The 25,823-nt window shown below is 38.1% G+C and overlaps 1 protein-coding gene across 1 annotated transcript in view; it reads left to right on the top strand.

Moving 5' to 3' along the window:
* The window catches only part of LOC136856981 (beta-1,3-glucan-binding protein 1), a 175,052-nt gene that overhangs the window by 63,472 nt on the left and 85,757 nt on the right, over nucleotides 1–25,823 (top strand). Inside the window, exon 2 of the mRNA XM_068225023.1 lies at nucleotides 10,650–10,877. Within this exon, the coding sequence (XP_068081124.1) occupies nucleotides 10,650–10,877 (228 nt within the window). The remainder of the gene's footprint in view (nucleotides 1–10,649; nucleotides 10,878–25,823) is intronic.

The raw sequence follows: 25,823 nt of genomic DNA, 5'->3' as shown, positions 1-25,823 counted from the left end.
GTAACACTGGGCATTGAAGGAAGAAGTACATTTTACAATGGACATACCATTTTAGGGTGAGATCTCCTTTCTGGAAACGATTACGAGGTAAAGTTGGATATATTAACTGATTCCACATTTTTAAAAATATTTCTTAAACAATATATTGTATTTACAGATGAGTTGCATGCTGGAAATTTAGTTACAAATAAAAATTTTCTTTTAAATTTACACATGGACCCTCCTGAAACAGTTTCTGTCTTTGTTGAAGCAGATGTATACCTCGCATTTTTCATACAACACATATGAATTGAGCTTAATACATATTTTACAACGTCCTCACACGTCTTTCCAAACAGGCCAGTGTTCATATTTATCCTTTTGGCTACAGTACATAATTCTTATTGCCTAGTGTTACACATGTGTAACGTATACTTCTGCAGCAACTTCTCCGGTATTTCGTATAGATATCCGTTCAAACTATCGCGAAGGTAATAATATACTACATTTTAAAAAAAACACGATAGGCCTGTAAACTTCCATTTAAAAAGAAGTTAAAGAATTACACGGTAATAGTTAACAGTCGTATTGTTATTGATTATTGTCGCTCCTCATATTCAAATATTGCATTGTTGGCTACAGTCGTGAACAAAGGGTGTAGTGTAGTCAAGTAAATAAAAATCAGCTGATCTTGTATTCCATTCATTTGTACTTCTGAGTAGGTAGTTAAAGTATCCGTAATCAATATTTCGCTCCCTCGATCTTTCAGTATTTATGAGCGGTTAGCAAATAATAATAAAGTTCATATATCCCAGAAATTGCAGTTCAAGTCCCTGGAGGAGGAGGAGGAGGAGGAGGAGGAGGAGGAGGAGGAGGAGGAGGAGGAGTAGTTTTGATAGAAATATTTGAGAAATTACTGTAGACAACTTCGTATTTTTCAGTAGGCCTAATTAAAGACACTTTCATTCTCCGTCCCGTGGAGTAGGGAAAAATAATAGTAATCCACCAGCTGTAATAATCACATACCGGTAACCACATTTCAGTAGAATTGTAGTGAAGATAAGGTATAATATATTAGATAGTATCTTGCCAGTTATATTCGTGTTTTTCTTCGTGTGCGGCAATCCTTTCGATACTTAAGCATTTAACCAAACGCAGTGTAGTGTAGATACATTGTAGTATAGATACAGTACATTTAGATAGTGCCGTATCTTGCCTGCTATATTCGTGTGTTATTTTTCGTGTGTATCTATTAGACCGTAATACTAATAATAATTTGTCTAAGCATTTAGCTTCGTTGGTAATCTTTGAGTACAGTAGTTCTTGCAAATTTCATTTCTGTTGTGCTTAGTTTAGTGACATACGGTACGGTACCGGTATCGTAATTAGGATACGTCTGAAAGTAGTTTAAAATTACTGTAGTGTACTGTACAGTAGTATACGAGTAATATCCCATTAGAATTTAGTGTGATTATTTTATTATTGTAAAATATTTGTATAGTACTGGTGTAGTAGAGGTATCCGTAGAAACTCTTACTAAAATACTGTTGTAATTAGAATAGGCTTAATTGCAGTTTGGAATTGTGTAGTTCTTGTGTAGGCTATTATCTTCGATATTCAGTAATTAACAGCAGTTTTTATCCTGTCAGGGGTTGTAGGATAAAAAAATAGAGCACAACTAAGTAGTATTGTTGTGTAGTCGTATATTAATTACCTTATTGTTGTGTACTACCCCAGACAATATATCCCTCCGTTCATTTATTTTTTGCAAATAAGTTATTTTACTTCTTCATTTCATTTTCCCCCCCGTAAAGAATGGCTAAGGAGCGCGAGTGTACTTACTGTGGATGTGGCGAGGCATTGAGGGGTATGAGGGAAGAGTTGGAAAGTTTGAGGGAGATAATTAGGATTCTCACAGAAGACAGGAAGGAAGATAGGACTCTCTCAAACAATGTACAGGTTACAGTAGGTGTACAAGAGGGAAGGGAAGGAAAGGGAGGAGTTATAGAAGACAGGTGGTCTAATGTTCTAAGGGGAAGGAGATTGCAGGCTAAGGGCTCTATTCAGGATCAGAATTCAGGACAGGTGTCTGTACGAAATCGGTACGAGTCACTCCAGGTAGAACAACAGAGGGTAGATGAGGGACAGGGAACTGTTGCTGAGATGTGTGGAAGTAGGAGGAAGGGAAAAGGTAGGAAAGGAAAATGTAGAGTAGAGGATAGGAAAAGGCAGGTGGAACAGGGTCATGGGAAGGAGAAAAGGGAGGAGGAAGTAGCTTCTGCAGATATCAGGAAAGATAGGGCTGACCAGGAGGGGAGGGGATCAAATGAGGTGGGTAGGGTTGAGGCTCTGGTCATGGGGGATTCCATCGTTAGACACGTGGGGAAAGTGTGTGGAGGAAGGGGTACCAGGGTAGAGTGTTATCCAGGAATTAGGTTGAGGCAGATGTTGAGGAAAGTAGAAGAGAGGGAGGAGGGGAAGGAGAAGGTGGTAGTGTTTCACGTTGGTACCAACAATGTAAGGCAAGCTGATATAAGTACCAACATAGTTGGAGATGTGTGGGATCTGGTAAATGCAGCACGGGTGAAGTTTAAGAAAGCGGAGATTGTCATTAGTGGAATACTGTGTAGAAGGGATACTGACTGGAGGGTGATTAGGGATTTAAATGAGACTATGGAGTGGGTATGTGGGAAACTGGAAGTGAAATTTCTAGATCCTAATGGGTGGGTAGGAGATAGGGATCTGCGCTCAGATGGCCTTCATTTAAACCGCAATGGTACGTATAAGTTAGGAAATTTGTTTGGAAGGGTAATAGGGAGGTACATTCAGGGAAACGGGATGGCCTAGGGAGCGGTGATAAGGGAACAGGGAACTGGAAATCAAGTAGGGATGACATAAAATTGTTAGTGTTAAACTGTAGAAGTATTGTAAGGAAAGGAATGGAATTAAGTAATTTAATAGATACGGTATATATTTACCAGATATTGTAATAGGAGTTGAATCATGGCTGAGAAATGATATAATGGATGCAGAAATTTTCTCACGGCACTGGAGTGTGTATCGTAGAGATAGGATAGGAAGGGTGGGAGGGGGAGTGTTCATTCTGGTGAAAGAAGAATTTGTAAGCTACGGAAAAGTTAAAGATGAAACACATGAAATTCTAGGTGTAAGGCTCATTTCTAAAGATAATAGGCAACTTGATATATTTGGAGTGTACAGATCGGGAAAGGGTAGCACTGACGCGGATTCGGAATTATTTGATAGGATAGTCAGCTATGTGGGAAACGACATGGAAAGAAATGTGATTGTAGCGGGAGACCTGAATTTGCCAGATGTCAGTTGGGAAGGAAATGCGAACGACAGGAAGCATGACCAACAAATGGCAAATAAGTTAATATGGGAAGGACAGCTGATTCAGAAAGTGATGGAACCAACCAGAGGGAAAAATATCCTGGATGTGGTGCTGATAAAACCAGATGAGCTCTATAGGAAAACTGAAGTAATAGATGGTATTAGTGATCATGAAGCTGTTTTTGTGGTAGTTAAAAATAAATGTGATAGAAAGGAAGGTCTTAAAAGTAGGACTGTTAGGCAGTACCATATGGCTGATAAAGCAGGCATGAGGCAGTTTTTAAAAAGTAGCTATGATCGGTGGAAAACGGTAAATAAAAATGTAAACAGACTCTGGGATTGGTTTAAAGAAATTGTTGAGGAATGCGAAAACAGGTTTGTACCATTAAGGGTGGTAAGGAATGGTAAAGACCCACCTTATTATAATAGAGAAATAAAGAGACTAAGAAGGAGGTGCAGACTGGAAAGAAATAGAGTTAGAAATGGCTGTGGAAGTAAGGAGAAATTGAAGGAACTTACTAGAAAATTGAATCTAGCAAAGAAGGCAGCTAAGGATAACATGATGGCAGCATAATTGGCAGTCATACGAATTTTAGTGAAAAATGGAAGGGTATGTATAGGTATTTTAAGGCAGAAACAGGTTCCAAGAAGGACATTCCAGGAATAATTAATGAACAAGGGGAGTGTGTATGTGATGATCTTCAAAAGGCAGAAGTATTCAGTCAGCAGTATGTAAAGATTGTTGGTTACAAGGATAATGTCGAGATAGACGAGGAGACTAAGGCCAAAGAAGTAATAAAATTTACGTATGATAACAATGACATTTACAATAAGATACAAAAGTTGAAAACTAGAAAAGCGGCTGGAATTGATCAGATTTCTGGGGATATACTTAAGACAATGGGTTGGGATATAGTACCATATCTGAAGTACTTATTTGATTATTGTTTGGTCGGAGGAGCTATACCAGATGAATGGAGAGTTGCTATAGTAGCCCCTGTGTATAAAGGAAAGGGTGATAGACATAAAGCTGAAAATTACAGGCCAGTAAGTTTGACATGCATTGTATGTAAGCTTTGGGAAGGCATTCTTTCTGATTATATTAGACATGTTTGTGAAATTAATAACTGGTTCGACAGAAAGCAATTCGGTTTTAGGAAGGGTTATTCCACTGAAGCTCAACTTGTAGGATTCCAGCAAGATATAACAGATATCTTGGATTCTGGAGGTCAAATGGACTGTATCGCGAATGACCTGTCTAAAGCATTTGATAGGGTGGATCATGGGAGACTACTGGCAAAAATGAGTGCAATTGGACTAGACAAAAGAGTGACTGAATGGGTTGCTATATTTCTAGAAAATAGATCTCAGAGAATTAGAGTAGGCAAAGCTTTATCTGACCCTGTAATAATTAAGAGGGGAATTCCTCAAGGCTGTATTATTGGACCTTTATGTTTTCTTATATGTATAAATGATATGAGTAAAGGAGTGGAATCGGAGGTAAGGCTTTTTTGCGGATGATGTTATTCTCTATAGAGTGATAAATAAGTTATAAGATTGTGAGCAACTGCAACGTGACCTCAAAAATGTTGTGAGATGGACAGCAGGCAATGGTATGTTGATAAACGGGGTTAAAAGTCAGGTTGTGAGTTTCACAAATAGGAAAAGTCCTCTCACTTTTAATTACTGCGTTGATGGGGTGAAAGTTCCTTTTGGGGATCATTGTAAGTGTCTAGGTGTTAATATAAGGAAAGATCTTCATTGGGGTAATCACATAAATGAGATTTTAAATAAAGGGTACAGATCTCTGCACATGGTTATGAGGGTGTTTAGGGGTTGTAGTAAGGATGTAAAGGTGAGTGCATATAAGTGCATATAAGACCCCAACTAGAATATGGTTCCAGTGTATGGGACCCTCACCAGGATTACCTGATTCAAGAACTGGAAAAAATCCAAAGAAAATCAGCTCGATTTATTCTGGGTGATTTCCGACAAAAGAGTAGCGTTAAAAAAATGTTGCAATGTTTGGGTTGGGAAGAATTGAGGGAAAGAAGAAGAGCTGCTCGACTAAGTGGTATGTTCCGAGCTGTCAGCGGAGAGATGGCGTGGAATGACATTAGTAGACTAATAAGTTTGAATGGCGTTTATAAAAGTAGGAAAGATCACAATATGAAGATAAAGTTGGAATTCAAGAGGACAAACTGGGGCAAATATTATTTATAGGAAGGGGAGTTAGGGATTGGAATAACTTACCAAGGGAGACGTTCAATAAATTTCCAATTTCTTTGAAATCATTTAGGAAAAGGCTAGGAAAGCAACAGATAGGGAATCTGCCACCTGGGCGACTGCCCTAAATGCAGATCAGTATTGATTGATTGATTGATTGATTGAACAAGGCTGTTGGCTAATTTTATTGATTTCATAAGAAAATGTAAGTCCTACATCAACTACTAAGCCTTATAGAACCAGGATTCAAAGTATAATTAACCATACAACTACATTTTTTGAGAAAAATATTAATTGTACCTTACATTTGAAGCCATGCTTTGTTCCCGGGTAAACAACTGAAATGCAATGCTATACTACAAACTGCAGAGTCGTTCAGTTTGAAGGATGGCCACCAGAGAGTGTTCCAAACACTGTTACAGTTGTGTAACCGTTGCCTACGCTATAATACAAGGCCTTGAAATGCAGTCGTGGAAACGGGTTGCTTCCTAGTTCACCATTCAGCCGCTAGGGTCGCGGTCTTGCCCCCTTGTGTTCGCATGGCCGTATATGTCAATAAGTAAAGTATATCCTAAATAAAAAGAACTGAATATTTTTGCGAGTATTGACAGTGCTTTATTTATAGAGCGGTGCTGCATTGGCTTGGATATTGCATTGAAGTTTCAAAACTAACTTTCTGATGGGCTTCTTCTTATGAAGTTTCAAAACTTTCTCTCTACTACTTGAGTGGCTCAAAGCATTGTTGTTTAACAGAGGTCTCAGAAATGTTCATAGTAGAAAAAGAGGTGGTTTGTCGCCTTTACACTTTCCACACTTAATTTCACTGTTGAACATGTCTTTCGAAAAAATAAACGTAGCCTAATTCTCTTCGGGACAAGTACTGCGTAGCGGGAGTGACAAATTCCGTCGTTCACTGCAGAAGTGCCACAGACGATTTTCGGTATCTGAGGGCTCCTCGATCTTGAAAACGAATAAGACACAATGTTGGACTTTGAGTAGCTGGAGAACAGGTATGTTCTAAACAGCCTTTACAGCCTGTTTTTTCTTTTGCCACACGAACCATAATGTCATTGTATTCCGCTTGGCGTCTTAGGTAGCTGAAGAAGAGCTCGATGTCATAGCTCGTTAGGTTCCTCATCAATGCATAATGCAAATGTATACTTATGAGGTATTTTACGCAGGCCACAGTGGACTGGGTAGTCAAGATCTATGCCTGATACATTTCTCTCATGTTTTTTTTTTTTTTTTTTTTTTTTACTTTCTCTGAATGCATTTTAAGTTTGTTAATATGTGACAGGAAATCATTAATTAACCAACTGAGGAGTTCATCTTCAGTACTAAAAGATGCTTTTTTTTTTTTTTTTTTGCTAGTGACTTTACTATCTGCGCACTTTTTAGTGATAGATTTACACCCTAGTGCTGAAGTGGTCGACTTCGGTTATCTTCGAGATTCGTATAGGCAACCTTTGAAACACAAACTAAGAATCGCCTATCATCGCTGTGCGACATCTGGCGTACACTTTAAGTGCTCGTACTGTTGTTGTTTACACAGCAAAGCCAAACTATAGAATTCATGCTAGGAACACGTTTCGCAACGGGAAATGTTATATAGTATTATATATTGTGTGTGTGACAGAGTTGTTTGCTTAAAATAATAAAGGTTTATAAAATTCATATCGATCGATCATATTATCGATTCAATTCAGATTTCATTTCCATTCAGTTGGCAGTATTAACGGAACCCTTCTTACTTCTCCAACGAGTACAAACATCTATCACTAAAAAGTGCGCATACTATACATCGCACCGACACAGACAGGTATTATGGCGACGATGGGATAGGAAAGGCCTAGGAGTTGGAAGGAAGCGGCCGTAGCCTTAATTAAGGTACAGCCCCAGCATTTGCCTGGTGTCAAAATGGGAAACCACGGAAAACCATCTTCAGGGCTGCCGACAGTGGGATTCGAACCCACTATCTTCCGGATGCAAGCTCACAGCCGCGCGCCCCTCACCGCACGACCAACTCGCCCGTTTAAAAGATGCTCGTTTGTTCTCGTTCCTGAATATGTCTCATGTGAGGTGTTGCAGACGTTATGCGCATTGAACCATTTACTAAAATGCTCCATAAAACAAATGGCTTATTTTAAACGGTATTTTATGCTCTCGGGGCAAAACCACCTCCATACTTTACAAGCCAGAGATTGTTTCAGGGGAAAATACAATATTTTTATCTCTTGCTACATTCATTTTCGTGAAATTTGTTGGGCAAATTATTTTCCTTTTTTTTTTTTTTTGCTAGGGGCTTTACGTCGCACCGACCCAGATAGGTCTTATGGCGACGATGGGATAGGAAAGGAGTTGGAAGGAAGCGGCCGTGGCCTTAATTAAGGTACAGCCCCAGCATTTGCCTGGTGTGAAAATGGGAAACCACGGAAAACCATTTTCAGGGCTGCCGAGAGTGGAATTCGAACCTACTATCTCCTCGTTGGTTTTCTAATTTAAGATTTCTGAGTTTGAAGATGCCTCTCAAATGATTACCGGTCACGGTAGCATAGTTTAAAAAATGTCCAGTGACAAATTTTGTGATCGCCCGATTCTTATGACGTAACTCGGATCAAAACTTGGAAACAGAGGCCTACTTCGATCAGCTTGAAGTCGTATCTCATGCGTAATACTTCCTCTGTATAATGTTTCGAACATTGAACATTCACTGGAAACTTGTGAAATGAAATTCCACTACATTTAATTTCTCGTGAATAAACCATGACTGGAACTGTGAATGCTTAACATCAGACAAATATACATTCACAACCAACTCAGTTAATGAACACGTTTAGGCTGATGACACACGGAGCGGTTTTCGCCGAGTCGGCAGCCGAGTCGGCCGCCGCGTCGGCGCATGTTTCTATTGTGTCAGATGGGATGAAACAGACACAGCGGTGCTCGCCGACAGGCGGCAGATTTGCCGACTCGGCCTGTCGTGTAGCTGGCGGTGCAGCGAGCGTTTTGAAGACTTTGTGCGCGCTCTAGCGCCATAGATGTATTACATTCAGCTGAATCACGGCTGACTTGATGCTTCGCTCTAGTCGGGCGAGGCTGAATTTACGCGGCGATTGCATCATTGGTAGGTATCCTTGTATTAGATATCATGAAGTATCTTTGAAATTCAATAATATACACGTAAAAGGACATATAGAGTAAGTAGTCTTTTGGAATAAGAATAAGAACAATCCTTTATTTTTCGGTAATTTTAGCTAGCTTCCTCACCTAACGTCACGCTCACTAACGTGTTTTGTCCACTGCCTGCTCGATACGCACCCGATGACTGCTTATAAGCAGTCATTTTAGATGCAGTTCGAGCAGGCAGTGGTTTCGTCACAGTCGGCAAAAACCGCTCTGTGTATCAATCACAGGCGGCGGCCGACGCGGCTGCTGACTCGGCAAAAACCGCTCCGTGTGTCATCAGCCTAAAGGCGCGAGCCTGGTAGACAGGGGGCAAGATAGCGATCCTAGCGGCCCGGCATTGACCTTCAGTGTAACCACTTCCATAGCGTTTTACGGGCTCTATTTCCAGGCCTTGTATTATAACGTAGGCAACGTGTGTAACAATGGGTATTAGAGGAAAGAAACGATGTATAGGAGAGGCAGAGCTATTACAGCTCAGTGTTACATATCTGTAACACAGGGCACTAGAGGGTTAACTTATAAATTAAGTAGTTATGTAGGAATTAAGTGTGTATGACATACCGGTACGTAACAATCATGTGGGTGCCTGCAGAGTTTGTATTTTTTGTATTACGTAGCATGTACACTAACAGTTGAACGTGTGTTTTTAAGGTTATAATTGATAAATGCAACTGAGTTTGATTTCGTGGTGAATTATTGAAAGATCACTTAGTTCTATAGACACATACACTATTGAGATTTTCGTTAAGATAATGACGAAACAATTTCAGAAGTAATGTCATAAAATCATTACAAAATGTAAAACATTTCCTACGAATTTTTCACATATTACTTTCAAAACAAGGAACGCTGTATCTTAAGTTGAACGAAACACAGATCACACATAAACACAGTCATCGGTCGGTAAACAGAATACACAGTCCTGAAACATCACAATAATGAACACTCAGATTTAAATCATTTATTTAAACGACAAATTCCGAATGAAGTCGCATCAGATCTCATTTAGAATCAGAAAAGTTTTTGTTGAAGGAGTGAATTTTAATGTAATTACTGACTTTGTCCAGACTATGGTTTATGGTAAAGTCTACAATTCTTTGAGTGCAGTGCCAGCACAAAAATGTTATGTATGTGGAGTTACACCTAAAACCATGAACGATATTCGGTTAAGATCAAAAAGAGATAATGTCAATCATTTTGCATTTGGCCTTTCACCCCTGCATGCATACATTAGATTTTTTGAATACATTCTCCATATTGCCTATCGTCTTGATGTAAAAGCATGGCAGATTAGAAAATCCGAAGGCAAAGTCAAAGTTGCTATGAGGAAATGCACATTTCAGTTACGAAGTTAAGCAACGAAAATTATGAGGTCTGAAAATATAACTTTGAGCTTCTGATGCTGAAAGAAGGTGTATGGGATGTTGTTACTAACGAACTGTCTTCAGAATATAATCGTTTACATACCTACATGGCATCGTTCCATATCTTGAAAATCACAAACTATCAATCCCTTCATGGCGTTGCAATTTCCATTTTCTTAAGTGTAATATGCAAGGTTTAAAAATGTTCCACGGGATAGGTACATGTGACTTAATTGACACTGAGTTCAAAGTCTTTTCAAGGATATAGTGTGTTTTAGTTGTGCGGCTTAATATCACATTTCCAAAAGTTGGTGAAGCTAAATCATGGCTACGTCTATCATAGCATGTTCTGAAATGTTCTCCAGGCAACCAGTGTGTCACCTGTACTACTTTAAAGATAAAAAACAGAACAATTACTACTTTCCTCTCATGCTCCACCTACTCTAACCCTGTCACCCGCTTTGTTGGGCTAACCGTAACTTGATCATTTGTCATTTAGAAAAAGAAATGCAGAAAAAGTGAATTATTTCTTAATTGTTTCAGATGAACCTGGTGTGGAGTTATTTGCAATCCATGTGAATGTCAACAAGCCAATGGGGAATCGTGAAGCAGGCCAGATTAACCAAGAGATCCGAAAAGCCAAAAATGGTCGATGGGTAGTTGAAGATCCTAGGGTCAGACTGAAACGTGGAGATAAACTCAATTACTGGTTGTATGTGCAAGCAGATGGTCTTGGATACCCTAAAGATGATCTCACTTACACAGTTACTGGTATGTTCTTATTTTTCAGTACTTTTAGAAGCGTTCTACCCTAGCTTCGCATGGGAGCAAGTTTGAATGTATGGTGATTTCTTCCCTTTGTGTGTACATAGTTCAGTGCAAATTTTCTCCAATGCTCTTCTGGCCGCTTACCTGTTTGCTCACTCCCAACTCCTCGCGCCATATTTAAACCATTCGTGCACTTTTACTGAAGCAAAGATAATTATTTATCTTAATAAGATTGTTGAGGTAAAAAAGTAATATGAGAATTACATTATTTACCTCAAAATATAGTTTATAGTTTTAAGGCTGACATTTTACAGAGAGATATAACATAAAACGGCTTATTGAGGTATATATATATTTTCAAATAGATACCGATACTGTGATGGTATATATTTATCGAAAGCCTGTACTATGTTTATTACAATTCATTAGATTTATGATGTTAACGTGTATACTAATTTAGTGTTGATTCTGAAGGTTTCCGTATTGGATCTTGTATATAATTTATTTTGTACAGTACTGGGAAGTACAGAACTATTTATTTATAGAGCTGTGATAACATTGCAAATTTTGTGTAACGTCTACGTCAACAACTCTGCCAGAGGGATGACGTCAGTATGGTAGTTATGGACAACAGTGTTCGAAGGATAGGTGATAGGGGGAGCGCTTGTCACCTAGTCCCGTCGACTGCCGCTGAGGCGCTTCAAACTGTGGGCCTATGAATGTAAGCAATGCTATGGCATAGATCTTCAATAAAGTACTGCTATCACTCAAGTTTGATTATACTTTTCGCTGTTTGTTTGTTTGTTTGTTTGTTACATAGAGTGACAGTGGCTGCTTTATATTATAATGGGCAGTTTGCCTTATGCTAATCAGCATATAATATGGAAAGTTTCCGCTTTTCTTTGGTTTTAACTCCACAGTAGAGTTTCTCTGTAAAATGGTCTCATGCGTAAGGATGTTCACTAGTGCATTATTCTGGGGATTATTTCTTTGTCTTTAATGCATAGATATATAGAAGCTGGGATACAGTTACTTGACACACTTGTCGACTTGCGCTGTGTATGTTTCGCTTCTAGAAAGTTTCAGTTACAGATAAAAATCTGGTACACGCATTCGCATCTATCGGCTTTCCTCTTGTTTTAAAATGTAATAAACTCGCGTTACAAATTGCATTGTTGTCAGGGTGACAGAGGGTCTCTGTACACACAGAGCGCTCTACACATTTTGAAGAGCCTTTCGTGACAAAACTTCTTACACAAAAAATATACATTCTGCTCCTTCAGGTATACAATAATCATCTTTAACTATTTCATAACAGTTCCATAAATGCTGACTGTATTGTTTATTGTTTAAATTATTTATTGGTGACGAGACTTTATGAGCTCGAGTAACGCATGTAAAGTCGTCGAAAGTAATGTAAGTTTATTTTCCGTATTCGGTTTACATCACATTTCAGACAGTCATTACGGCGACGGTGGGATAGGATAGGATTAGGACTGGATAGGAAACAACCGTAGCCTTGATTGGGGTACAGTCCCAGCATTTTCCTGGTGTGAAAGTAAGGAAACAACCTTAAGGGCTATCAACAGTGGGGCTCTAACCCACTATCTCCTGAATATAAGCTAACAGTTACACGCCATGAACCACGTAGTCAATTCACTCGGTAATGTAAAGAATTATCTTCATTCTGCAGTGTGTCACAATTCCCGAATTTTGGTGGCTTTAAGAGAATGTACACAGAAAGCAATTTACACAACCGTAAGAATGTGAGGAATGTTGAATGGACATTCGGGAAATTAAGTGATGTTATAATTCTGAAAAGCTTTTCTGAAGAATCCTGGTTCAATTTTTCAGATACCGAGCTCGATAGCTGCAGTCGCTTAAGTGCGGCCAGTATCTGGTATTCGGGAGATAGTGGGTTCGAACCCCACTGTCGGCAGCCTTGAAGATGGTTTTCCATGGTTTCCCATTTTCACACCAGGCGAATGCTGTGGATGTACCTTCATTAAGGCCATAGCCGCTTCCTTCCTACGCCTTGCCCCTTCCTGTCCCATCGCCGCCATGAGACCTATCTGTTTTGGTGCGACGTAAAACAACTTTAGAAAGAAACCAAATTGCAGGTAAGTTTAACCCATATTTTCAAAACCGCACCATTCTAGCAAACATTTTAAAATATTTAAAGTTGATTTTAAGGATTTCTACTTTGTTACTACTTAAACTGTTCTCTTTTTTGTTTCAAAACTAATGCAGTCAATTTAATCCTCCTTCAATTGCTTCAAAATCTGTGCACCTGAGTTAAATTTTCTGTTTAGAGTGTCGAAGAAATTGTTTATTTTCAAAGTAAATAAAGCGGTTGTCTCAGTATTCTCTAACAAATAGGCCTCTCGTCTTGAATAAGATGTAGATCTACTGGCAGCTGAATAACAAAATGATTGTAATATGTATATATAGTAATTTCCCGTTTTTCGCCTGGAATTTTAGGATTCACTTGTGCTTATGTGAATTTAGGACATATTCTTTGAAGAGTTGCACGTAAGTACTATGTTAGCAAACTACTTCATATGTTTCCTTCAGTAATTAACTGGTTATTTTTATACGGTTTCGTATTCACTCGAAGCGATAGTGTGTATCAGAAAACACGATTATATTTTTATTATTATCTGATAGACTTGCGAAGGAATTGCCCTATTTAAACATTCCCTCTTCCCTGTTATGCCAAGTTCTTTGAAGATCCTCCGATTTGTTGATGCACCACCAGCAACAGTTCCATTAACACATGCTCCAGATATATTCTTCTTCTTCTTCTTAATATTATTATTGACGTGTCCCATATCACTGTATGATCAGTTCGATGAAATAGAATACAACACAATACAGTTATTATAAATGTGTTAATAATAGTACACTGACACCAGGCAACATGTCAGCCAACCACACTATGTACTGGGAGAAGGAATCACGCTGCACAGGCCCACAGAACGCACTGACCATCTAGTGGATACCACTAAACTACTATAAGTGACATCGGGGCAAGCTTTCAAATAGCTCGGGCAGACCGCATTATCATCTATCCTTCTAACGCCGTGATACCGAAAACAACAAAAAACTAGTTGTGGTTTCTGGAGGGTAACCACGACAAATATCTCTCTCGTGATTGGAGAGCCTCAGCCCAAGCAGCGTAAGGCATGACGAGTTGGAGACATTGGCAGTGATGTGCAGATGCGGGGAAACTGGCAGCGAGCTGCTACACGGGCATCGGGCACATTGCTTTGGCACAGGGGTGTGATGTCACAGTTCGCAGTGTTTTCGTGCACTGTTGCATTCGTGGTTAGTCTCACCCTCAGTTAACATAATGGAGCTTACTGCAGGAGGTTCAAAGCGTAGACTTCCGAATTCATTGTCGTTTCGACATGAATGGAAAATACTGCACTTATTTATGGACGCTCAAGGATTCGCAAAATGTTTGTCATAAAACCTTGAACCAATTGAAGAAATTCAATCTAAAACGATATTATATCGTTCATCATGGTAAGGATTAAGGATCGATATAAGGTAAATATCGTCTAGCACTAATAAAGCGACTAAACGACGAAATGAACAAGAAAGAGGTAGGTATTATATTCATACATTTCAGAGTTTGCAATTAATTTATGCCAGATCATATTAGGGTATTAAATATGGTTAAAAACTGAATACGCACTAACTACCACGATATCACTCTTACGTCGGCTCCATGGCTAAATGGTTAGCGTGCTGGCCTTTGGTCACAGGGTTCCCGGGTTCAGTTCCCGGCAGGGTCGGGAATTTTAACCATAATAGGTTAATTATCTGGCACGGGGACTGGGTGTATGTGTCGTCTTCATCATCATTTCATCCTCATCAAGACGCGCAGATCGCCTACGGGTGTCAGATCAAAAGACCTACATCTGGCAAGCCGAACTTGACCTCAGACACTCCCGGCATTAAAAGCCATACGCCATTTCATTTCATTTCAGCACATTGCTAGATGGTTCGTAAATATGACTAGCAAATGTAGGGGAATTGGTAAAAGATTTCACGATTCCTTAATGAATTTATTCGAAGTTGCATACCTGTATTCAAACGTTTACTGATACTGTTAAACTGATATTCTTCTAAGAAAGCACGTGGCAGTAACGTGAAGTACGATAAAGCTGAACAAAGTGGAGACAATATGGGGTAGATCAGAGAGTTTATTGAACGAGACAGTTCCTGGTCCGAAGTTGTGCATAATTCTCCCTATTTCTCGGTTACATCGTTGTTCATCTGAAACCAGAAGTAGCACTGTAGCTGAAAACTCATTTAAACCAATCGTTGACGATAATCTCCCTTATTATCTGTTCTATCGAAAAGAGTATAATTACTATTTAGTTAAACCATTTAACTGAACTTCAAATGAAACGAGAGCCTGTAAAACAGTCCATTAATTATAACTCCCTTCTTATCCTCCTATCGAAAAGTGCACACGAGAAAAAATTTTTTAGAAATTTATTTCCATTTTCCATTAAGGTTGGTGATGTATATTTTGTGGGAGGGTAAATATCACTATTCCGATTTTCTATAAACCCCCAAATCAATCCAGGATTTAGAAATAATAATGCTATTTGCTTTACGTCCCACTAGGATTTAGAAATAATATTGACCCTATTACCTATCCAAGGACAGATACCGGTATAAAGTTTGCTAGAACTATATAGAGTAGTTTCCCAGTTATAAGAACTAAACAAACGGACCAACAGACAAATTGACGAAAAAGCTAAAAAGAAGTCCGCCCGAAGTTAGACTGACACAGGGTCCGTTAATGATATCTCCCTTATTAATCCTCGTATTGAAATGATGCACATGAGAAAAAAGGTTCAGAAATTGATTTCCATTAAGGCAGGTAGATTTCCATTAAGTCCACACGACACCTCGTAATATGCAGGCCTTCGGGCTGAGCAGCAGTTTCTTGGTAGATCAAGGCCCTTCAGGGCTGTAATACCATGGTGTTAGTTTTAAACAAAATTTCCATTAAGTTTGATTGTGTATATTTTATGGGAGTGCAAAATCACGGTAACAATTTCATATAAATGTCCCAGTCAATTCAGGGATTTAGAAACAATATTGGCCCTACGAAGCTGGCTAGAATAGGAGTGTCAATCGAAATTGTTAATGCCATAAAATAATTCTATTCAGAGGTTAAATGTGGTATTAAATTGAAAGGAAACTTAACATTGGGATAGATATTAACATATTAGTCTAAAGCAGGGGGAATAATTGTAATGTACATTGTCCATACTTTTTACTAACAATATTTTATAAAACAAAGCCAAGGAAATGAGAACATAAGGCCATGTCTTAACAATAAAAAAAAATCCTGCCCTAGTCTTCGCAGACGACATCCTTCGGTCACCTTTTGACATCAGTTGGTATGCAATCAGGCATGACAGAAACATTAAGAAGACGAACGTTATGGTATGAAAAACGGGAAATAAACTCAAGAGAAAAAAGTGGTGGTTAGAATATGTAGAGTTAGAGGTAGTCAAGAAGATAGAATATTTAGGAATAATACTAACATCCAATGGTAAGAGGAAATAACAAATAAAGCGAGAAAAATGAAAGGACTGGCAGCTTTATCTAGCACGAGATGCTGGTGGAGGAAGATGCCTAATATTGAATGTAAGCTGCAGAAAAATATTATAAATTCACTTGTAAAACCCAGAGCATTGTACAGAGCAGAATTATGGGGCATTGAAGAAGGCAGTAAGGAACTAGAGGTAATAGATAGTGAGTTCTGCAAAATAATAATGTGGCTACCAGAATGCACAGCTAACAGTTCTATCAGAATTCTATGAGAAGCTGATATATCTAAAAAGTAACTAAATATTGGTTAAGGTTAAAAAGGGGAAATTTAGCTTACCAACATCACTCATCTACACGATGAGCATTGGGTACGGTAACCAAGGTGAAAATGAGGCTAGATAGAACAGTAATGGCAGACTCCTGGGATAGAGATTCAGAACGAAGAAAAGATATTGGGTAATAAAGTAACTATTACAGCAAAAGATATTGAGAAACAGATGATCCCGTCAGAATGTATAACCAAGAGAACGTAACAGGAATTCTGTGCCATTAGTAAAAATCTGTTCATAAAGAAAGAAGGACTTACAAATACAGAAATAAGAGATATAGTGTGGTGGCTAATGGGTATCTACAAGAATAAGTGTCTAAAGAGAAATTAAGAAAATTGCCTTTTTTATGTGGAGAATAAATGGAGGAGGCAGACTTGTTGAGAGTATGTACGGAAACTGAATCACGTTCAAATATCTGTGTAGTGATTGTAAAGGAAAAATAGAAAGAGAGAAATAATTTTATACAGTTATACAATTGTTAACAAAGAACGTATCACACCGGGTAGGACAGCACAATTCTTCATTGTATTAAAAAGTATGTGGCAAAAGAGAATAAAATAACATATTTTATTGCAGCCAATGGCCAAAAGATAGAGAATAAAAGAAAGGAAGCACAAAGCCAACTTTTAGTATTCCGTCATTATTGTTTTCGGTAAGCTAACTATGTTAATTACACGTGAACTTGCTTAGATTACAATAGATTATAAAATAATCCAGCGTATGTATTGTTGATTTTCCTGGTATAATTATCATACGGAGATTTTGAGAAAAGTTTATTACACACAATGTATTAATAACTGAATGTACTAGCATCACAAATTCAAATTTTTTAGAGAATAGGAACAACGGAGATCGAACGATAGCTGCTACATTCTGACCTATCGCCTTTTTTTGTACGCTGAAACTATCGTAGATATTTTTAGTTATTCTGGAAATTAACCAGTTTGAAGACATTCATTTATGATCTTTGCTACAGGAATAGAGACAGACCTAATGAGTGACTTTAAAAGTTATTGGTAAAGCCACAGTCACCATTGCTCTATGAAGATTTCATATTATTAACAATTCTTCCACTTGTTTATAGTTAACTGTTCTCCATTTAAAACGTAAGTTACATGCGGTCACTTTGAATTTTAAGCTTGCCTTCAATAGCCATACTACTTGATTGTTTAATTTTAGAACGGATGTCTACAACTGAAAGGATGAAGCAATTATTAAACAAATTAGGGTCATTTATAGCCACAGGTTTTGCGTTATAGAGGATGTGACCGCCTTAATTACTATCAAAGTTGCTTTACACGAATAATAAGCATTTTGCATAAATGTAATATTGCAGACAACTTAGCGTCTCTAATGGATGCTAAAAGAATTGTCAAAGGTAAACAGTCGTCAAATTCATAAACAAAGCTTGGTGAAACTGGCCAAGTGCCACTTTATAAGCGTTCCGCATGCAAACATATGCCCATTGTTTGGAATTTATGTAGTGTAAACTTCATGCTCAGCAGCATACCATTTTACCTGATGTTTAGTTTCCTGATGATCAGATTTCTTAGTCCATATAAGGAGAAAATAATAGTTAAATGCTTCAATAACGACACTTGAAAACGCATTATAACATTCTAGAGCTGAATATTATAATTTAGCACAGTTTTTGAAAACAAATTTATTAAATAACTCAAGTACAGTACACCCTCCAGCCTGATTGGATCGAAATGAATGGCGTATGGCTTTTAGTGCCGGGAGTGTCCGAGGACAAGAAGTTCGGCTCGCCAGATGCAGGTCTTTTGATTTGACTCCCGTTGGCGACCTGCGCGTCGTGATGAGGATGAAATGATGATGAAGACGACACATACACCCAGCCCCCGTGCCAGGGAAATTAACCAATTATGGTTAAAAGTCGCGACCCTCCCTGGAATCGAACCCGGGATCCCTGTAACCAAAGGCCAGCACGCCAACCATTTAGCCATGGAGCCGGACGACAAAAGTGTGTCGTCTAACAAAGACCATTATGGTGAATAAATTCCACTTCTCTCTTATCCAACAGCATATCAAAATTATAATCGCTTGGAAATGCTTTTAGTTTTATAATTCTTAAGCACAGATATTTAGATGAAAAATACTTAAACTTATAGTTCTTTCACTCTGATTAACTGTGTTTCCCATACTTATACCGGATTTCTCGCAGTTAATTTTGTTTATATTATTATTATTATTATTATTATTATTATTATTAGTAGTAGTAGTAGTAGTAGTAGTAGTAGTAGTATCCTTATCACGACCGTCGCCATTAGTCATTTTTGTTACCACTTATTGAACCCATAATTCTACGGAGAGAAAAAATTCTTTTTTTCTCAATATTTATTTGATATCAAGAAACTACTTTTATGTTTGAGGGCAGCCATGTTGCGCTCCTAAGAACCCCGATGTCGCGTGGAAAGGATCTCACGGCAAGCTCGTGAAATACCGGGACACTTCGGTGGAACTCGAGTGCCCGACAATTCTTTAAATTCATGGAATTCTATACAACGAGGGATTTTGGCAACACAGTAAATAAAGAAATAAATAAGTAAAATTATTCGTAAACCCTACGTGAAGACAGAGCCCCCAGGGAAAAACATAAATGTAGTTAAGCCTAAGTACATGTTAGCGTCAGATCAGTGAACCAGCTACACGTGCCAAGGTCAGGGGATGAAGAAAACGCGCGAAACGCACGGGCAGAAATAATTTATTTCCCCTGTTGTGAGTGCGGTAAAATTATAAGATTAACATCTAAAATAAGTGCAAGCCTGTCCGGAATTCTGGGACAAGTCTCATCAAAATCGGTTTATAGGACGCAAAATTGGCAGATTACACAATCAAGCTTAATAGTGGGGATAGCGTCCCTTCTGAGATTATAAAAGAAACCCCCCACCGTATATTTTTCAGTGTCGATCTGGAACTTGAAGCCGCGGGAGCTTGTGCCCGTCGTCATTGGAAATTCGCGCCAGATTGATCGACAAATAATTAAATACATGTCCGTGGCTAAGGTCCGCATACTCGGTTAAGAAGAGAAAGTGATTGGAAAAGTTCTGAACGTTTGCCGACGAACTAGGAAAGTGTAGGCTGGTCGAAATATACACAGCAGGTTTTATTTATATCATCTCATGTACGCTTGAAAGTGAAGAGGGTTTGGGGAAGCTATTCAGAGTAGTTCTGCTCCCTTTATCTGTTGAACACCTGTTTATTGGAGTAACGGAGAGAGACAACTCTGGGAACGAGTCAGACAGTCATAGCCGACTGCAGAACGAGGGAAGTCGTGGTGCAAATTACAGAGAAAGTGCCTGATTTATGTGGTAATTTAATATCGTGTGGGAGAAGGGTAGTGTTTGTAAGAGTGAGATTTTGGAAATGAAAATGTTATCTGTGAAAATATACGGCTAAGCACGAGGTCTGCTGGTGACGATGTGACCAGAATGCTGGGAATGGTACCATGTGCAGGTCTGTCTATATTTATATTATGTTGTAGTTAGTTTAAATTGTTCTGTCCCAACAAATTTTCAAGATGATTGTCGGGTTGATATTCGTAATTATCAGGCGAAAGGTGTTGTAATTTTGGGTCAGCGTGTGAAAATTTCAGTGTGTAAATTTCATGTCAAGAACGGTAAAATGCGACGTTTAAATTTTGGCGTTAAATGTTCGATGAGATATTGTCCAAAGCGTGGATTTTTGGAAAGTTATAAGTGTAAATTAGTCGTGGCGAATATCTTAATCTCAAATGTCAGTTGAATACAGAAATGTTTGTCGATAATAATAATAATAATAATAATAATAATAATAATAATAATAATAATGTCTACCGCGGGATAAAGAAATTTTTCTATGTCAAAATTGCATTTAACCAGTATATTTATTTGTTTACAAGGATCGCAGGCATATTTAGATAATTTCGGTGAAATTTGATAGAGTTACCGTTATTAATGGGAAGGAAATTTTGAGACATTGTGTATATCAATGATACGAAAAGTCGCTGTGTGCTCTTGGATTCTCGAGGTCTGAAAGTCGTAATAATAGTAAAGTCAGAGGTGTGTTTAATAATGGTTGTCGTTTTCACCAGGGGATGGAATTATGAAAAAGGGTCGTGGAAATATAAGAAAAAAGGGGATTGAGAGCGACGAATTTATATGTATGTGGAGATGAGAGAGATGGATGAAATGAAGCCTGGATTTTAAGTGATACCGCTGGAATAAAGCGAGGAGAATGAGTTTGAGACAGGCTATATTTTTGAAGAGGAAGTATTTAGGAAACAGGCTGTGTTGAGGCAGGCTGTATTGTTTTCCGCAATCAATCCGAATTTGAGACGACTACTGTGTGAAGCACCGTAAATTTATAGAAAGATCCCAAGTGAAAACGACTGTAGTAAAATGTTTAAATCTTGGTAGTAAACGTCCAGTGATTTTGTTACGTAAAGCCTGTATGAATATTAAAATGATGCGACCTCAAGGATAAAAGAGCACTTTGGACACACGGTTGGTGTTGTATTGAATTTGTTCACTGGATATGTCATTGATATAAAAGTAGTTGGAATTGATGATAGGCGATTTGTGAGTTTCGAATGCGGTAGTGATGATTATTATTTTGTAGGCATCCACTAAATGGTAGACGTGTGTTGGGAATTTTATTTGCTTCCCTAAAACTTCAGTGCACAGGCTGAGATTGCGTTCGAGGTGGAGATTTGTTCGTCACGTATATTTATTTTTGAGTTCACGTATTGTAATGAGGTAGAGACTGTATTTTTCGACTTGCATTCATTTGATAGTAAGAGACGTTGGTTCCGTCGTGCGTTGTTTTGTCTGACCAGATTTAGTATTAAATGTCGGAGTTGTTTGAAATTGCTAGTTCGCCTGATATGTTAAGGGATGCGTGGTACGACCCACTGTGACGCCCGACGATAGATTTAGGACGTCACATGTTATCCTTGGTGTCACTGATGATGAGACGTCCTAGTTCACGCCCGACGGTAGAATTTGGAAGGTATCATGTACATAGTGATTAGTGTTAGGATGTACAGATTTCAAGTGAGCCCGACGATAGGTCTGGGATGGCAGCTGTACACACTCAAGTCTCAGATTAGATGTTTCTTTTGTTTTTTTTGTTGAAGTGGCCTGGACGAAGGTAGCATCTGCAGTATGATATGATTTAGGAAGAGGTTCAATGCGTAGCTCTCCATTGAGATAACGGGACCGCTATCGACGTGTGAGGGTTGTCCAAATGTTGGATATCGGCCCGATATGGATTAAATATTTTACTGTAATTCTCCGCGCGTGTTAAGCTGTAATGACTTCGAGATGTTAATTTATTTTTACGGACTTAATTGTTTTATCGTTTTGACGTCCGTTTCGTTGGATAGTGTGCATATTGACACTCAGTGTATTAGTGTGAGACTTGAGTTGCGAATGCGGTTTCGATTCGTCAGCCAGTGACAATATTTTATTTTCAATCTTGTCGTACTTTCATTTTTATTCATAGTTGAAGTAAGTAAGTAATCATTTTATAAGTAGTGTGTTGGGACAGACAGTAAATAGATAGATCTGTACGGGTAGCATTGTTTTTCAAGGGAAAGAATTCCTTAAAGTTGTAGTAAATTTTAACGTGGACTGGTAATTTTATTAAGCATAACAAACCCATTTCTAACCTGAAAATCGGTTCGATAATAATACTTTTCAAGTGACTTTCCACTTTTTAATTAACTTCAGTGTTTGGCATTTCTTCTAAATGCATGATTAGTAATTGTTTCCTGCATTTCGCAGTTTTGTTCCTTTAGAACGACATAACGTAAGATCCTCAAGGATCCTGTTGTTGTTGGTTCCTTCCGAACAGCTGTTTTGGGTGATGCACATTTAGCATCGGGATTTCCTTATCACTTAAGGGTGTCATGAATGACAAATACATGGTGGAATTTTATTTCAATTGTGAATGATGCTGTTAATTCGTAGTGAACACCATGCTTTCACATAATATTTCGCAACCTATCCAAAGCAACTGATAGTCAGTTTGGTTCGATTAAGGGTCCATTCGGCGGGTGTTCCGTATCCGTGAAGGGTATTCGACTGGTGGATAACCTTAATTGAGAGAAAATCAGGCGTTCTATTTGTTGAAAGTCCGATTTTCCACGGATCGTGTGGATTAACTCTCAGTTCTCGTTTGGAATAATAGGTGCCCGGTTTTCAGGTCTTCCCCTTTTCAGTTTTTCAGTTTCGCTGTCCACTAACATATTAACTTCTCCGAAGCAACTCTTCGATAGTGTAAGAAACAAATTGACGTTATGTAATGTGACTGTGTTTGGAACATTCAAAAATCAATAATTTATATTTTTTATTTTGCAAGAATGCATATTAAACTAATAATGTTATCGTGCTATTTTCAATTTAATAAAAGTTAGTAAGCACATTTTGCTCCTCATTTCAAGTAGTTAGGCTCTCTTCTGAACCCCATCGTTTGGTTAAGATCGTGACCGAATTTATTCCCGCAACGACCCATGATTTAAGAGTTCTAGATTGTGCTACTGTAGCAGCCCTGGCCGACCAACGATGGAATGGTAAGTTCAAGGGTTCATTATTTTTGTTATTATTATTATTATCACCATTATGGTCAACATTATTACACTGAGGAATATCTGCTGGTACAGACATGGAAATAAGCATTAGGTCTTTTGTCTTGTCGGAGAACGAGGTGACAATATTTACGTTTCACAGACAACTTTGTTCCGCGTCTTCAGAATAAAATCTCGTCTGTTCACAAGCAAGACGTCTCTAATAATGGAGTTTTAAATTTAAGAATGCTTTGCCGTTGATCTATAATAAGTGGAACTTTAGTTCATCACTAGATGCTCACTATGCGCTAGTCTTCTGAGCTCCAATAAGATGTTTCTTTTTCAATCGTATGCGCTTGCGAAGTAAAATCTAGACTAAGTGCTATGGTGGTGGGCTATGTACTTTTATAACCTGTATACACATGTTACTGTATTATTTTTACTGCTCGTGTCTTTAATCTCGTTATAGTACCGGTAGGCCCTTTCTTCCGCCTCCTCTCTCTCCGCCTGACTCAAACGCATTTTTCTCGTTTCTTTCTGTACACACTCTTCTTTCCATCTTCAGCTCTGATTTTCTATCCTGTTAGTTTTTCGTTGCACAAACGATGGAACAAGAAACATCCTCATTGGAGTTCGGACGGCTAAAGCACAGTGAGCCATCTAGTGACGAACGAAAGCATCACTTACTATAGAGCAACGGTAAGTCATTTTCAAATTCAGAACATTATTACAGAAGTCTTGCTCGTGAAGAGACGAGATATTCTTCTGAAGACATGGAGCGAAGTTCTCAGCGAAATGTAAATAATTCCACCTTGTTTCCTGGCACAGCAAAAGCCCGAAAGCTTATTATGTCTACAATTACGTACGGTAACAGCATCAATCTAAATATCTATTGGTGCACTTACCCTGGGAGTTCTTTCGGAATTTGGGAGGGGGCGGGTGTGTGTGTGTTTTTCTTCACTTTTCCACCGCTCTGCTTCCTTAAGGCGGGATTCCACTTGGGCAACGTTTGGGCAACGTGAATCATGCGACAGTGACGCATGCTGCGCTACAATTTCTTTGCGACAAGATAGTGAGCAATTGGAAACACTGTGAATTTAATTAAGAATTAACTCAATGCTCCGTAATTGTGGAGTGTAACTTTGTACGATATAAAACAATAGAATTAAGATGGATACGTTGAAATGAATCTCAGAAAAAATATTACTACAATGTCCAGAAAGTGAAGAAGTAAATGAAAAAAAGAATTAAGCTTTCCATAGAAAGCACACACACAAACAAGAAAAAATGAAGATGTAAGCTAGTGGTGCTTCTATGCTAAAAAAAAGTGTTATTCGGGTTAATATACTTACCTTTCTTCCAGACATCGGTGTTCAAAAGGAAAAAACTTCAGCGTCAGTTGATAATGAGTTGATTTACGGTAAGTTTTCCTTCAATGAATAAGTTAACTGCATAAGAACTTTTTAACTAAGCTCACCGGACAAAAAATTAGTCACCCTAGTGCGCACGCACAGATGGATCGTCAAGCCTGCACAGATGGCGCAGCGAATGATTCCCGTGAGTCTCGTGCTGAACCGCATTCGTACTCCCTTTACGTGAGCATAAAGTAGTGCACCGACTACTTCTCCTCTTCAGACTACTCCACGTATTGGAGTCAATTTTATGCATCGTGCAATAAATGTGATGCTATGTATCGGCAGCTACATCTATCCCCATTAATCCGTCAATAATAAATTTTCTTTGCGCCTTCATAATTTTCGATTAGGGTAATAATGTCCTTTCCACGTTTCATTGTAGGCGTCAAATTATTCTCTTATTTGCTACACGATACCTCTCAGGGGTAACTAATATGCATCAAAAATATATATTTTTAACGTGAGATCAACTGGGAACTCGCATATCCTCTTATAGTTTACCAGCAAATCCATTTTTCCTTAAATATAAATAAAAATCATTACTTAAATTCATCCAACCAATAATCCTGCAAGAATTCAATTTAAACTAATCTGCTATAATAATGAAATAAATTGCAATAATCATAATTTAAATTCTTAAATTCTTGTTTTATTCATGATCATGAACTGTCTTGGGATGATTTATTCAATTATTAAAATATCTAAATACATTCGTCGTATCCTCGTTCAAAGAATTAATCAATAAAGTACTTGACTGAAATCAAATCATTATCTCGTTAAAGAAATGCGGTTCTTAATACATAAATGTAAAGAAAATTTTTACGAAGTATCATATATCGTAATTATCAATCTCATTAAGTAACAATCTTGCCGAATATTAATGAAATCAAAGTGACAAGAAAATTTAAAAAATATGAATACAATCAAAAGTATGAATAAAATCAAAAGTGTGAATGAAGTCAAAAGTGCTTATTTATCCTCTCATCAACTCATTAATCTTCTCTTATATCCTTGCTTGATGTCAATTATAACGCTAGCAGAAAAAGCAAAGTTCCAA

This window comes from Anabrus simplex, chromosome 1 (genome assembly GCF_040414725.1).
Source record: "Anabrus simplex isolate iqAnaSimp1 chromosome 1, ASM4041472v1, whole genome shotgun sequence".
Lineage (NCBI taxonomy): Eukaryota > Metazoa > Arthropoda > Insecta > Orthoptera > Tettigoniidae > Anabrus > Anabrus simplex.
This window is presented reverse-complemented; position numbering and strand designations above follow the sequence as displayed.